This window comes from Tursiops truncatus, chromosome 4 (genome assembly GCF_011762595.2).
Source record: "Tursiops truncatus isolate mTurTru1 chromosome 4, mTurTru1.mat.Y, whole genome shotgun sequence".
NCBI classification, from domain to species: Eukaryota; Metazoa; Chordata; class Mammalia; order Artiodactyla; family Delphinidae; genus Tursiops; species Tursiops truncatus.
The window spans coordinates 58950074-58966253 of NC_047037.1; the positions used below are offsets into that span (position 1 = coordinate 58950074).

Here is a 16180-nt window from a genome sequence, read left to right on the forward strand (position 1 = left end):
TGAAGACAAAACTCTGTAGCTCAGTCACCCTCATAGTTACACTGCAGTCAACATGTCTGCTGAGTGCTTATATCCTCTTAAGTCACAGCACTCATTTCCCCCCTACTACACTCCTAAGAAATCAGTGATTTTATTATTATTATCATCACATTATGGTTAATGTGAGGAAACTGGACAATAAAGATGAACCCACCTAAATTTACACAATTTATGAACTGGGCAGGCAATTTAAATCTAGTTCCCCTTGTTAACATTTTCTGCATGGGTCTCTGCATATGTTACATAGGTATTATCACAGTGCATGTTCTGTTAGTTTTCCCACTTATTATGCTATTATGTAAATTTAATAATCATTTTTGATAACTACATACTATTTCATTGAGTGGATGTACCACCATTAACTTTACATTTTATTGTTGCTGAACTTTAAATATTTTCAAATTTTGGAAACATTTTCTATATGACTTTTTTTTTCCTGTTCTTATGTAGGCTATTTTCTTTTTTTTTTTTTTTTTTTTTTTTTGGTTGTTTAGTCTTTATTTCATAACCATAAACTTAACTTTGCAATTCAGCTAAACTTGGAGGGGAATAAGGAAAATATGGAACCCAAAGAAGTGCAATGAGAGCACAAAGATTATAGTATATTTGGAGCAGATGGGGATGAAGGGGTGCTCTCCTGAGCTACAGAAGGAATGGTCTGGTGGTTAAGATAAAACACAAGTCAAATTTATTATTAGATTTGTCCACAGTCAGCAATGGTGATCTTCTTGCTGGTCTTGCCATTCCTGGAACCAAAGCGCTCCATGGCTTCCACAATATTCATGCCCTCTTTCACCTTGCCAAAGACCACATGCTTGCCATCCAACCACTCAGTCTTGGCAGTGCAGATGAAAAACTGGGAACCGTTTGTGTTGGGGCCAGCATTTGCCATGGACAAGATGCCAGGACCCGTATGCTTCAGGAGGAAATTCTCATCATCAAATTTCTCCCCATAAATGGACTTGCCACCAGTGCCATTATGGCGTGTGAAGTCACCACCCTGGCACATAAATCCCGGAATTATTCTGTGAAAGCAGGAACCTTTATAACCAAAGCCTTTCTCCCCAGTGCTCAGAGCACGGAAGTTTTCTGCTGTCTTTGGAACTTTGTCTGCAAACAGCTCGAAGGAGACGCGGCCCAAGGGCTCGCCGTCGACGGCGATGTCAAAGAACACGGTAGGGTTGACCATGGTTGGGCTGCGCGGGAAGTTCCGATGTGGCGGCGTCTGCCTGTAGGCTATTTTCTTAGAATTAATTCCTAGAAGTGAAAGGATATGAAGTGTCTTTAAAAACCTACGTTGTCAAATTCTCTTTCGTCAAGAATATGAGGATGCTTAATTTATCACATTCCTGTCAGCACTTGGGAAGAATTATTAAAACAGACAAATAAACACCCCAAAGCAAAAAAATGTAGATTTATAGGCAACAATAAGCTTCCTTTTTTAATATGCTTTTCTTGATCATTAACTAATTCATTTATTTGTTAATAACATATTTATTGAACACCTATTAGTCTTGGGATATATCAGTGTGCAAAATAAAGTGATGATATATCTGTTTAATAATTCTACCACTATTGCAGCATGATTAGAGGGGAGAAAGATTTGAGGAAGGGAGACCAGGTTCAGATGCTATACTAATTGAATGACTCATAAGTATTCAGCAACTTAGCCATTTAAAAAAAGTGACAATGAGGTGCATAGAATATATAGTATCACAAGATCCATGAGTTGTTTAGATCTTTAGTTCTAGTGGAATTTCCTTATAATGAAGATGTCCATCCCAGGGAATTCCCTGGCAGTCCAGTGGTTAGGACTCCTCGTTCTCACTGGTGATGCCCAGGAGATCAATCCCTGGTTGGGGAACTAAGATCCCACAAGCTGTGTGGTGTGGCCAAAGGGAAAAAAAAAAAGTGCTCATCCCAAACAGTTAAATTTGATAAGAACTTTGTAAGTATAAGTGAGAGATTTTTCAGAGCTCACTTTCACATATATTTCTCTTACAAATTTTAACCCTGTGGCTGTTGGGTTGTCATGTTGTATAGCTTCAAATTAAGGTAGCATTTCAAGCAGGAGGGATTTGGTTGTGGTGAGAGATGTTGAAATTTGAGTTTGGTAGCATAAGAATAAAACACTGAGACAGTATTGTTCCATGGCACCCTGAGGTGGGAGGGGAGATGGCCGTCTATCCGCTCATTTCTGGCTACAGTGCAAGCATCATATAGCCAGAGAGTTGGTTCTTTTTTTTTTTTTTTTTATAAATTTATTTATTTATTTTTAAATTTTTGGCTGTGTTGGGTCGTCATGGCTGTGGGCAGGCTTTCTCTAGTTGCAGTGAGCGGGGGCTACTCTTCATTGCAGTGCATGGGCTTCTCATTGCGGTGGCTTCTCTTGTTGTGGAGCACGGGCTCTAGGCGTGCAGTCTTCAGTAGTTGTGGCACATGGGCTCAGTAGTTGTGGCTCGTGGGCTCTAGAGTGCAGGCTCAGTGGTTGTGGTGCACGGGCTTAGTTGCTCCACGGCATGTGGGATCTTCCCGGGCCAGGGCTTGAACCCGTGTCCCTTGCACTGGCAGGCAGATTCTTAACCACTGCGCCACCAGGGAAGCCCTGGAGAGTTGGTTCTTGAGTGTGGCTATCACACACTTAAAGGCTCCTTGAAGGCAGCCATGTGGTAACATAGTTGATTATTGTCATCTTAGAGGGTGGACTGTGATGAAACCAATCACAATCTATGTTTCCACAGACCATTTATTATTTGAGACAAAAATAGCTTGCAAAACAGAAAAGGTGTTTATTCTGAAGTCATGCATGCTAGTTATTTAGCTTGGTCCCAGGTACAAAGTAAGTGCTCAATAAATATTTGCCACTTGTGTTATTTACATTATTCCTATTTTATTATTAAATTTGCTGAGGCGCGATTTTTTTTTTCTCTCGTATTCCAAAGGCACCTAGACGTGAAAGGGAAAAAGGCATAGCACCGCAGATGAAAGAGCAGGCAGGATCAAGGGGGAGCTATTTTTAGGACCGGGCTGCAGAGTGCAGACTGTAAAGTGCAGAGGAAGGAGCAGGAAGAATAAAGAGGCTGATGAGGAGGGCAGAGGGGAGCTCCGCGGCTAAGTGTGCGGAGTTGTGGGAGCAAATGAAAGGTCCTGGACAGGAAGAGCAGCTCCGGGGAGAAACTGAAGAAGCGAGAGCAAGCCAGGGCTCTGAAATCCCTGAGGAGTTTAGCTGCCTCAGGCTAAGCCCCAGGTCCGTTTCTAAAGCCGCAAGCGCACTGAAGGCCGGGCCCTCTGCCGCAGGCAGCGGTGTGGGGATTTGCAAATGAGAACAAATTGCCCTATTGCTGGAGAGAAATTAAAGGCTGAAGCACTTTCTTTTGTTTCCTTTAGAGCAAGAGGAATAACTTAATGTTGAGATTTCCGTTGGTTCACTCCACAGAGGGGCTGGTATGCACAAGAACCAAACCGAAAGTTCCAAGATGGGGCTCCTGGTCCCACACGGTGGCAAGGACCAAGTGAACCAGGTGACGGCTGAGCACCCCTCCTCAGAAGTCTGCCTCAGCCGACGGTGGAGGCGGCGGCGTCTGAATCGTTCGTGGGTGCACAGGTTGCTCAGGGCCTCCAGAGAGGATTGGCCCATGGAGTCTCCACAGCCACTGGGGCACAGCCAGTCCAGAGCACTGCTGAGGTCACCGGGTCTGTGCCAGCGGAAGGGACGCCGTGGTGGGTTCAGACTTGGGGCATTGCCACCCACCCACGTGGCTTGAGGCAAGTCCCTGCACCTCAGTTCCTCAGCCGCCAAACCTGTAAAGCAAGGGGAAGAGCCCTGGCTGCTAAATCATGATCTAACTACGCCTGCCTGCGGAACAGGGCCTGATGAGCCATTGGTTCCACAGAAATCCGGGCTGAAGTAGGAGGAATAGAATCTCTCTCAGATCTATCTTCTCTGGCCCACGACCAAGTCTTTGTTTAACCCCTTCCTTGCCTTTGTGCTGTAACTTACAAGATTGTTCTAGTGAACTCTTGCCCGTTGTTTGGGTGTTTGTCTGTGTTGGCTGTGAGCTAGTCAAGGACAGGGACTATGTTTTCGTAGAGTGAAGCCTGCTTCCCCCGCGCACCCGTTTCCCCTTCCCATTGGCAGCCAAATATTATTGTTCTCTTGTGTCTCTCTCCAGAGTTCTTTTACGCACACACAAATAAACACATATATATTTCCCTCCCCCTGATTCCCAACATCTTTTGTGGAGAAACGGTAGTGCAGTACACTCCCTGTTCTGCATTTTCCACTTAATACTGTATCTTTTTAAACTCAGTATATCATGAGTTTTCCTAGCCTTTTTTTTTTATAGCTTCATGGTATTTCATTTTATAATATGCCATCATTTATTTAAACAGTCCCACACTGATAAATATTTAGGTTGTTTTCAATCTATGGTATTATAAATATTGCTGCAATGAATATTCTTACCTATAAACGATCCTGCAGGTGTGTGGGTGTTTGATTTGGTGCCAATAAGAGCAGTGGTGGGTGTCATTTAGTGTGATTTGGGAAATTCCAATGGGGTGTCTCCCACTCAGATATCTATCCCACCAATTTAATTTGATTTTTCCAAATTCTACATCCAGATGCATTCCTTTGCTTAAGATTTTGGCTATTATCAAAACACCAACCGATTAAGTCTTATCAATCCTTTGCACTCTATCATGAATGCTTAACCCCCTGAGCCATCTTGCTGTGGAAGGAGTCAGGGAGGAGATGGCAAGTAAAGGACTGTGAAAAGGGAGACCAGAGGGAAATAGTCAAATGTCACCTATCCATTAATTTTAGCTACTTCTACTCTCTTATCAGAGAGGCCTCTCTAAAGCTCAGAGTCGGTCATATCAGGCTCCTGCTTAGTACGTCTCTGTGTCCTCGCCACCTTCAGGGTCAAAGACACGTTTGGCAGCGTGAGCAGGGCCTTTCACAACCTGACCCTGCTCATGCTGAGAGCATCTTCTCTCTCAGCCTTCTCCCTTCAAATCACAGTCATTCTTCACTTGTGGCTTCTCACGTGGGCGATGCTTTCTCGTCTCTGGGCCTTTGCTCACGGTGCCCCTCTACTTGTGCACTCCCTCTAGACCTCATAGTGCCTTAGCTCAGTCATCACCGGCCCTGGGTGTCCTTTGCCATCTTGCCTCGTTTCAGCTCTGACGGCCATGCTGTGCACTCCCTAAGGCATTTGTGCTTGCTTCCACCAAGTAGAAGTTCCTTAATATTGCAATTGCCCTTAAAAGTTTTTTTTTGTTGTTGTTGTTTTAAATTCCTGTATCTTTTTTTTTTTTTTTTTTTTTTTTTTTGCAGTATGTGGACCTCTCACTGTTGTGGCCTCTCTCGTTGCGGAGCACAGGCTCCGGACGTGCAGGCTCAGCGGCCATGGCTCACGGGCCCAGCTGCTCTGCGGCATGTGGGATCCTCCCGGACCGGGGCACGAACCCGTGTCCCCTGCATCGGCAGGCGGACTCTCAACCACTGCGCCACCAGGGAAGCCCAAATTCCTGTATCTTAATAGACCATAGCTCCTTAGAGGTAGGAATTTTTTTTTTTTTTGGTCTTTTTTTCTCTAGTGCCCATAGACCAGTAGGGACTCAGAATATGTTTTTGGAGTGATAAGTAAATGGAATGTCCTTCAGCCCAAGGGATGAATTAACAGTAGGGAGTGGAGGGCAGATATGAGCCTGCCTCATCTGGCATGGCAAAGACACGGCTGAATGAGTGATTCTTGTGTCTGGCTTAGTATGTTTGGCTTTGACATGTGGGTTAAAATTGGGGAAGTTTAATTTTATAGACCTAGGCTATGGAGATATAATGCACAAGTAGGTGTCCCGAAGTCAGTTGTTGTGGTAAGATTTGTCATATGCACGTGTCGATGGTTGGGATGCATTTCTACCTAGGATATGAGAGTGACGTAAAGTTAAGTAACAAAACACTGCTTCCAGGTAGGTCCATGGGACCAGCTCATGTTACACCTCTCTAGCCATCTTTTCCTACATATTATTTCCTTTATTCTTGGAAAGTTGATGGATAGTTCCCCACATAAGACTTATGTGCCACTTATTTGGCTTTCAGGTAAAACGAGGCAAGCTAGCCAGTCACAAAAGGACAAATATATGTGTAATTCCACTTTATGAGGCACCTGGAGTAGTCAAACTCATAAAGACAGAAAGTAGAATGGTGGTTGCTAGGGCCTGGCAGGGGCGCTATGGGGAATTCGTGTTTAACGGGCATTGCAGTTGGGGAAGATGGTGGCGATGGTTGCACAACAATGTGAATGTTCTCGGTGCTACTGAATTATACACTTAAAAATAGTTAAAATGGTACATTTATGTTATGCATATTTTACCACAATTAAAAACACCCACATTCCAAAAAAAAAAAAAAACTAGGCAAGCTAAGGCCTAAAGCATCTTTAATTTTCAGTATCATAGTTTACATAAGTGCCACAAGACCTCGTATCATGTTGGTACTAGGATATGTTTTCCTCAATATCATAAAATATTAGTGAAATTTCTCTGTACTGTGTGTATGTGCGTGCGATATATGTGACTTGAGTGGTGACCAGGGTTCCTGATAAAGTTTACAGCAATGTCAGAGTCTGGTTAGGTTGATATATAGTCCAGAATGCTTGGCTTTCTATCTTCATACTAGCCTTATGACCCTTTGCAAATCCTTTAACATTTTCGTCACTTGTGTTGTCATCTGTAGAATGAGCTGATGATAATTCAGGAGATATTTTGAGGATGAAATAAGTTAATATATGTAAAGTATTTTCGTTCGTGCTTGGCACATAGTAAATGTTCAATACATGATAGTGATTATCATTATCAAGCCCCTCTACATGATACTGGGAGTGCTCAGTGGACAAGGAAGAGTGGTGTGTATGAATTCTGGGTTGCGGTTTGGTGTTGAGAATATGCGGCGGTTCTCACTTTTCTCCTTACCTCCTTATCTCCTCAGGGGAGCCTGAAGGTGGATAGCTAGATCAAGGTAACTTAGCTGTCTTTTGGAGAAGTGCAGGCCATGGGGGATGAACCCCGGCTGTGGAAGGAAGCGTGGCCGGGCAGCAAGTAGATTTCACGAGAGTTCAGGTACGGGTGGGTCACCATGGGGATGGTCAGGCTGCTGATGCCAGTGCCACCACTGTGGGGCTGGGGTCCTCAGTGGAAACTGACAAGAGAAGACAGATTGTCGGGCCTGGAGAAATTGTGCAACTCAAGTCTCAGACAAAGGTCTAGTTTCCGTACTCAACAAGCCAATTAAAAAAAACCCCAAGCCCCATAAAAAGTGAGTAAAAACAGTTTGCAGAAAATAAAAGAGAAATAAAGGACCTTAAGCACACGAAAATCTTCTCAGCCCCACTCATAGGAACAGAAATGTAAATTGCAGTGACAGTGAAATTTCATTTTTCACCTATCAGACTGGCCAACATAAAAGAGTCTGATAACACTGGGAGATGGCTCTCTGCCAACTGATACAACTTCCGGAGAGAGATTTCTTAATATCTATCAAAATGAAATGCATATGTCTTTTGACCGAGCAGTTCCACCTGTAGCAGTGAATCCCACATATATTTTCTCAAATGTCTGAAATGATCCATGTAAAAGATTATTCACTGAGGTATTGTTTATAGTAGTACCGTTTCAGAACATCCTGAAAGTACAGTAATAGGACTGGCTAAATAAATAATGATGCGTCAATTTAATAAAATATTAACAGCTGTAAATAAGAATAAGGGAGGACTTTGTTTACAGATGCGAACTCCAAGATTTCTTGTTAAATGAAAAGGAGCAAAGTGTGGAAAAGCATGTCTAGTGGGCTACTATTTGTGTCTGAAAGGAAAAAAGACTATATAGGTATATGTGCATATGCATTAAATAGACAATAATTTGCATATTGAGAGGGGAATTTGCCATTGGGGCTTGGAGGACACGTGTGAGAGAAACTTTCCACTTTGTGCCATTTTGTAGTGTTGGAATTTTGAATCATGTTAATTCATTACCTATTCAGTCTTTTCAAAGAATAGAAATGTGGCATTGGCTCTCTAATACAGCCATTGAATTTAACATGAAAAAGCATGTTTTGAAATACTCATCAATGCAATTACTTAATCCCACACCACCCTCCTCCTGTTCCACTTGACGCCCACCAATGTTTGGGTAAATCTGATACCCCGGAAGCTACTACAGATTTCTCCGAGAGCTCCCTACATCCCTGGTGTCCGCCATCAAATACTGCTAGACAAGCACCAACCCAAAGGTGAGATAGCTGTAGTGCCATGAGCAAGACAGAGGTGAGTTTGAATCCTGCCTGCAGTACTCATTGGATATATTAACCTGGTTGAGTTGCCTTACCTCTGTAAACCTCAGTGTCTTGGTCTGTAAAATAGAAATAATAACTGTTCATCACTGCATCATGAGGTCAGCCTTGGCTACCCTGAGATACCAGAGGATTTCAAGTATTTAAGGCTCAAACTCATGAATAACAACAGCTCTATTGTAGCGCACCGCTTTGATGTCCCAGCTGACCTCTGTCAGAGTCACAGGAGAGCTAGCCAGACTCACCTCTGCGCCTTGTTTCACTCACTCACTCACTCAGAAATCACTCGGGCCCACTGTTTTCTGGTCCCTGCCGTCTCCCTAGAGTTGGTCTCTGTTCTTTCAGGTCAGCCAGCTCTCCCTCTAAGGGTACCCTTGACTTAGCCCTAAGGATGCACCTCTTATCCTCTTTCAAATCCAAAGTCTCTGGCAGCTTTTTGGACAGTCTTAGTTATTTTCTCATGGTGGAGAGAAAGGGCGTTCCTTCAGTGCTGGGGCGGGGCACAGTCTATGGTGTCTGGAGCCTCAGGGACCTGGCGACAATGACACTTATCTTGCGGGGATTTGTGCCAGGGGCACAGGGACATTCACCTGGGGTGAATGTCAAACCCCTGTGCTACCTCTTCATCGGCTTGCGTTTGTGATTTACAATCAACTGTACATAAAATGTGCATGTGTCTTGCCAACGGTTGACTTGAGCAACTGCTGGGACCTGTTACCAAGTGACATCAAAGGCTCTGAGGTGGTGGTTTTATAGTCAGCCCAAGAAATGGTAGAAGGTTCAGGTTTATATGTGTTCATATACTTTACTGGGAGAAAAAAAATGCATATATGGTTAATAGCTTCGTTGCTATGGTGAGATAGAATGCTCTGTGCAAAAGTGTTTCTTTAAAGTCAAAGATTAATCACTTTCAAGGCAGAGGGAAAACAGGAGGAGGAAAAAAACCCAGACTGTGGTAGGCTAGATTTCCCCCAGATATTATTGCTGCTTCTGTCTCTACAGCCGAACATAACAGCTGGTGAGTAGGGAGAAACTGGAGAAAGATCTTTTTTGCCTTTAATCCAGTATGCTGTTTTCCTGTGCCCGTTTTACTGTAATTCTCAGCGGCCACGGGACAAAAGCTGTTGACTGATACGTGCAATTACCTCCTCTAATATTGCTCTCAGCTGTCGGCCCTGACTGACAAAAGTGGATGAGGTTTAGTTAAGGTCTGGGAAAACACTCTTTTAATAAAAGCCAGTCTCATCTCTATGATCACCTCCCCCCCTCAGACCTTTTCATCTGGAAAGATAAGGCCTGGTGATGGAAAGTTAAAAAGTGGTGCTGAACTTGGACGTCCTCAACGCCAGCATTTACCTCACAAAAATACTCCACAGTGTGTGTGTGTGTGTGTGTCTATATGTGTGTGTGTGTGTCTGTGTGTGTGTGTCTGTGTATGTGTCTGTGTGTGTGTCTGTGTGTGAGCAATTTGCATTGGAAATGAGGAAAATCAGTTTAGGTCATCGGGCAGGGTTTTCCCAGAAAGAATGAGAGGTTATTTTAGAAGGTTAAACCAGCCAGTTCCTTATTGGTTTCAGCCCACTTTTGGTTTTGGTGGGCAAAGGAAAGCCTTGAGCGGTCATCCCCTTGGTTTCTTCTATTGGTTGCTGGACTCGGGTGCCCCATTCCTATGGAAGATGTACACAGCAACAGAGGGTAATGAGCTGGAGATGGAAGCCTTCTCCTCCCCATTGGCACAGTGCTGTGTGTGCACTCATGGTGGCAAGAGGGGGGCTAAAATCCTTGGGGAGAGCCCCTGGGCATATCTAGAGTGAGAAGCTCACCACCGCCCCGGCCCCTGCCCATCTTTTGTTTAGGAGAATTCCTAGTTCACACAGAATGAGGATAAGATCACAGAAGTGAGGATGACGCCCTAATTACAAGTGTGGTTTGGAAGACTGAAGTGGAAACTATGGGAAGATGTCCTTATACAAACCAACAACTGTGTGGATTGGACTGTGTCCCTGTCTGTTTAAAGGCCTGCTGGTTGCTCTGAATGCAAACTGCTGGCCCCGGTGCAGATGGAGCCAGTTCTTCAGGACGGCTGCAGAGCACTTGGCGGATGGTCCTCACCGAGTCCTTTGATGGGGGCGAGTTTGCAGAGGAGGTTGGGGCTGAAGAGGTTGCAGTTTATTCACGGGCCCAGGAGGGAGCTGGCTTAGGTCTGAAGGAAGTCGGCTCCCTTATCAACAGTGCAGGTAGCTTTGTCCTATCAGTTTTCCCCTGCGTTGGCACTCAATTTTCATAACACAATTTGTAATGTGATAATGTCTGCACGTTAGTAATAGTGGCAATAGCGGGGCAAGGTTATTCCTGTGCTGTTTTAATAAAAAACAAGGGGTGTGCTTTACAGGTGCACGAAGGCCACTGATTTACGTGCGAAGGCCACTGCTGATGAAGTGAATTTTCTAGGATTTTAGAACAGGACACAACATAATCCTCTCTTTCAAGTATCTGCAGACTCTACTAAAAGAACTTCTTCCCTTAGCGATAAGCCTGCCTTCCACCTCCACCCTGCCCCACTCCCACTGATATGGAGACCGAGTTAACACCTTGTTTGCTTTCTGCAGGGGGTCTCGGAGAAAGTCAGCTGAGGAGAGGAATGTATCGAAATCTGGGAGTACGTCACACAGGAGAAGAAAAGAGTCATTGCCCAGGAGCCCCCGCCTAGGTAGAGAGACTGAATTTCAGCCTAAGGTGACAAAACGCTGAAATGCTCTGAGGGAAGTGAATGCATGAGTCCTTGGAGGAAGAGGAGAATCAAGCATGGCTAGATCAGGAAGAAAGAGGAGCCTGCAGCTGAACCATTGGAAAGGACGTACTCAGAAAATGCAACAGGTGGCAACTGAATCATGCTGGAAGGCGAGTAGTATAGCGGTGTGTGAGTGTGTGTGTGTGTGTGTGTGTGTGTGTGTGTGTGTGTGTGTGATTGTCTCTACTCAGGGTTTCAAAAAAGATAGTGAAGAGCTAAAACTTAACCCTTATGCGTTCTCTAAGAAACACTTGAGAGCTAACTGGCCCCAGAGAGAGGGAGACAGAGGCAAGGTGGCGGCCATTTGAGGGAAATCCGAGTGTCTCCTGCAATGGGGACAGGCTCTCTACTCCAGGAATTTCCACCCTTACTACTCCTCATAACTTACCCCCCTTTGGTCTGGCACTACCTGCAAGGCGGGCTGGGCTTTTTAACCAAGTGACTCCTTCCTTGGTGTGCTTTACAGGTGCACAAAGGCCACTGCTTTACGTGTGAAGTACAACAAAAAATTAAATGAGACGCAGTACTTCCCTTAGGTCACAAAAGTTCCAACAATGCACACAGGAAAGTAAACAAATAACGGCATCGTGGTGCGCTTCCACAGGGACAGGAAGAGGGCTCTGCAGGGGCACAGAAGAGGATGACCCGGCTCCCACCTTAACGACAAAGCGCTCACCTGCTTCCCCAGCTTGTGCTAATAGCCGGTGATTACACGGTGCTTCCCCCATACCAGGCCTGGCTCTAGGTACTCCGGACATAGCAGCACATGTTATTTTCACACAGTCCTACATGAGGAAACAGGCAGAGAGAAATGCCCCAAAGGCACACAGTGAGGGCCAGGACTTGAGCCTGGGCTGCCTAGCTCCGGACTCTGTGCTCAGCACCCTTCAGTACCTGCGCTCCAGTGGGGAACAAATTCCATTCTGGCCTTTCTTTGGGGGAATGTGACTGTCTGAGCCCAAGGTCTGATCTGACTCCTGGGAGAAGGCAGGGGAAATTTCTACACGAGGTGTACTGGGAAGGAGGAATATTTTTATTTTTTTTACCTATGGAGTTTTGCGGCCTACCACACACAATCACATATGCACTCACACCTACACAAAGCACACACGCACGTACACACACACACACACACACACACACACACACACACACTTCCTCCCCCAGCCCCAACTCTGCCTTTGCATCAAAATCACCCAGAGCTTTAAATAAAATACAGATGCTGAGGCTTCCTAGATATACTGAATAATCATCGCTGGGAGCAGACCTTGAGCATCTGAATTTTTCCATTTCTTAAAAATTAAGTGACATGCATGCCCAAAGTGAAAATTCATAGTACAGAAAAGAAAATCTCTGTCTCTTCCACCTAACCCTCAGTCCTTCTCCCCAAAGGCAGACGTTTCTAATCGTACCTTGAGATCTGTTTCCTTCCAAAAACAGTGTTCGCACATAGCCACCTGTTATTATTTTTAACCTCTTGTCGATGATTGTGATGAATAGTCAGGTGAGAGTCTCCTACTTGGGCCCTGCTCAGTCCACCTCAGAGATGCAACTTTTGCGGGAAAGGAGGGTGGGAAGAGGGAGGCTTGGGAAGCGGGGAGTTTTCTGAGTGGACAAGCAGATAGGAGAGCCAAAGGACAGAGCCCAGAGAGGAGCTACTCCGGGCAGCAGAGCGCTTAAGAATGAAAAGAGGCAGCACGTCCTCTTAATACCCATTGAGTCCACATGCGCTAAGAACAGCAGGGTGGAGATAGTCAGAATCCAGTGGGGCTCAGTAAAGGATGCCTTCCAGAGGAAACCTGAAGAGCCCCCAAGATGAGAGGAAAGGGTATCCTGGGTGGAAAGAATGGCATGGGAGGTGACGGCTCGTTTTTCCTTTATTCCAGGCACCTTCTTCTCCAGTCCTTTGGGAGGCAGCAGGTGCAGTTGTAAGAGTGCACTTTGGTGTCAGGCTGCCCCGGATTCCAGGGCTTGAAAACACAGTCGATGTGGTGACAGACGTCCAGGAGGCACTGGGGAGAGACAGGTGAAGGAGACATGCCCTTGAGCTCAGTCTCTCGGGTAGACAGACACACAGACCCTCCCGTGCAATGTGGTGAACGTTTTCCTAACGGTAGGTCAGGGCAAGGTGTGTTGGGTAGAATGGGACTAGGACTCCTGGCATTTCTTTTAGGAACTAAATTAGGACCTCATTAGCCAGAGTCTTGAAATAGGTCGTAAGTTTTTGTTGCCAGATTCTGGAAGGGGTCCATACTGATCTGTCACAGACAAAATTGAGGGATAGCTGAGGTTGGGCTGACTTTGGCCAACACTTGGTTATAGTTCTGTGGTCTGTTTGCTTTCCAGGGTTTCCACAAGTTGCTCGAGGGCACAGGTGGCACCTGCATCCCTGTTGGATAGCCCTTGCTCTTCGAAACGCAGGTGAAGCCTGAGGTAGAAATCAAAGGCTTACTTGAGTTTTATTTGCTTTCAGGACTTTTACAATTGCTTTTCTGTCTTCCTAATAATACACTTACATTTTCTGAAGACAACATGTATCTGGAAAGGAATAGTATGTACTCAAATCAATTTTTTTGAAAAATGTATCAGAAGGAAATTTTCATGTTGTATCACAGACAAGCCCCAGGTTGGATTCCAGATTTTTTTTTTTGCTGTATGGTCATTTCTGTCATAGGAAGGACTGTGAGTTTTTCCCCTTCTTTCTTTTCTTTTCTTTTCTTTTTTTTTTTTTTTAACTTGAAAGACTTTTTTTTTTCTTTTTTTTTTGCGGTATGCGGGCCTCTCACTGTTGTGGCCTCTCCCGTTGCGGAGCACAGGCTCCGGACGTGCAGGCCCAGCAGCCATGGCTCATGGGCCCAGCCGCTCTGCAGCATGTGGGATCCTCTCGGACCGGGGCACGAACCCGTGTCCCCTGCATCGGCATCGGCAGGCGGACTCTCAACCACTGCGCCACCAGGGAAGCCCAACTTGAAAGACTTTTGACAGCCACCATTTTTCTTCTTCTCTTTCTGTTAAAATTCCTACTGTGTGCCAGGTATGGTTGTTAACGCTGTCTCTGCAGCAGCATTGCAAAGGAAGTATTTTGCTCTTGTCACCATTTTACAGATGAGGGAAATGAAGACACCAATATATTCGGTATCCTACCTGAGCTGTTCTGATACATGGCCAGGCTGGTATCTGAACTTGGTAACTCTACACAAAGGTTAAGCCTCTCATTTTGCAGATGAGCCAACTGAAGTCCCAACGTCACCTGCCTCATCGGTTGCAGATTTTGGGGCCATGCCAAATGATACCTGTCTTTCAGGTCCGTCGGAAATGCCACCTCTTTCATGCCATGTCTTTCAGGTTCATCAGAAATACCACCTCTTTCATGAAGCTTGTGAAGTCCCAGAGTTGTGTAGGACCTGTTGCTCTTGTTGAGGGTCAAGGGATAGGGTGGGGAAGAAAATAAGCGCAACTCAGGACAATAGGTCTGAAGCTTGGAGACAGGTGCCGGCCGCACTGGATGACCCCGAGTCTAATCAACAACCATGAGACCTGGGGCTTTCTGAGTGTTTGCTGTGTCTTGGAACAGTGCCACGTCATCCTCTTAAGTCCTCACAGCAAGTCATCACATTGCTGGAGCTGGGATTCCAGCCCAGTCCTGCCTGAAGTCAAAGCTCATGCTCTCTCTCACCATTGTGTAGTCTCCCAAGACAATTGGTCATGGGGTGGGAAAAGAATGGAGCAACCCTTAAATGGAGGATTAAGGAGATGAAACAAAATTGGGGTCATAGATTGAGACAAGGCAGTGAGGGGCCCTGGAATTGGAAGAGAAGAGGGGGATGGCTGGGAGTGGAGCTCTCTGAAGACTGTGGCCTTGGGCCCCTGGAACCTCTATCATAACAGTGATCATCTGGGCAGCAGGAATTGCGCTCACTGCTTGTACCTTTTGCTTTGTATTTCAGGGCTCTGGGTTCCCAAGCTCCCTGAAGGAGGAACTGCATCTCTGCCTTTGTAAGGTGGAGACATAGTCTGACCAAGTGGCCACATGGGAAGCATAGAGGGGCAGGCACCTCGGTCTGCCCAGGGATGTGGGGAGGCTTCACAGAGAGATGAGGGTCCAGGCAGAGAAGGGAACAGGGTGAGGGAATTCAGGGCACACATTCAGAAAGGAAGGTCAGGAAAGCCAACGGGGCTGTATTTAGGGATGTTCCCAGACTATAAGTCAAGAGAAAGCAGTGGGGGAAATAAGGCTGGAGCGGCCCAAGGCTGGGCATAGATGTGAAAGCTGACCGCCCACCCCATATACTTTCAACCCGCCTTCACAGACCACTCCCCGTGGCTATGGTGTTTCTGAGCCTTGTGTAGGCCCAGGATACCCTCCTTACTCATCTAGAGAATTCTACTCATCTTTCAAGGCACACGAGGCTTGCGTTCTGTGAGGCCTGCGTTGCACTCTCAAGCAGCATTCCCTGTTTGCTCAGAAGGGTCTTTTCTACCTCTCTGTTCTAGCGCTGGTCACGCTGTTTTGTCTGTCTTCCCTATTATCGTGAGAGCTCCTTCTGGGGGAGAAACTCTGTCCTGTCTTTGCCTCCCCAGCACTAGTACATAGTAGACACTCAGCACATTTTGATGATGGAGAGAGCTCAGCCTAGCATTCCTGTGTTTTTCAGGCAGACAGAGTGAGTGGCCGGCGGGGACTCGCGAGTCTGGGAAGAGCAGAGGGGAATTTGCCAGTTTGCTCTGTGAAGTCTGCTGGGGACTGCTGGCTGTGATGGCAGGCGGCGTTCTGCTCACCCTGACTCCCTTTAACTTCTGGTAACTGCCAGCCAGGCCCTGTAATGTCTCTGCATTTTCCCCCTTTGTCACTTTTTTTTTTCTTTCCTGCAAGGAGTGTAGCAGCCCCTCAGGAGTTTGATTATATTGCAAGATGAATAAGATATTTGAATTATGCTCTTTAAATGAGTCATCTCAACCCGGGTGTAATTGTTCACCCCCCGTCACACTCAACGTGACTA

General features: G+C 45.8%; 1 protein-coding gene across 1 annotated transcript; it reads right to left on the reverse strand.

Moving 5' to 3' along the window:
- Positions 1-704: 704 nt before the first annotated feature.
- Positions 705-1266, reverse strand: LOC101330165 (peptidyl-prolyl cis-trans isomerase A). The gene has a single exon (XM_004327078.4). It carries the CDS (start codon positions 1226-1228, stop codon positions 734-736), a length of 495 nt encoding a protein of 164 aa, XP_004327126.2. The 5' UTR covers positions 1229-1266; the 3' UTR covers positions 705-733.
- Positions 1267-16180: the final 14914 nt, after the last annotated feature.

Coding starts and splice junctions, on each gene's coding strand:
- LOC101330165 (XM_004327078.4), bottom strand. CDS start 1,228: ATGGTCAACCCTACCGTGTTCTTTGACATCGCCGTCGACGGCGAGCCC.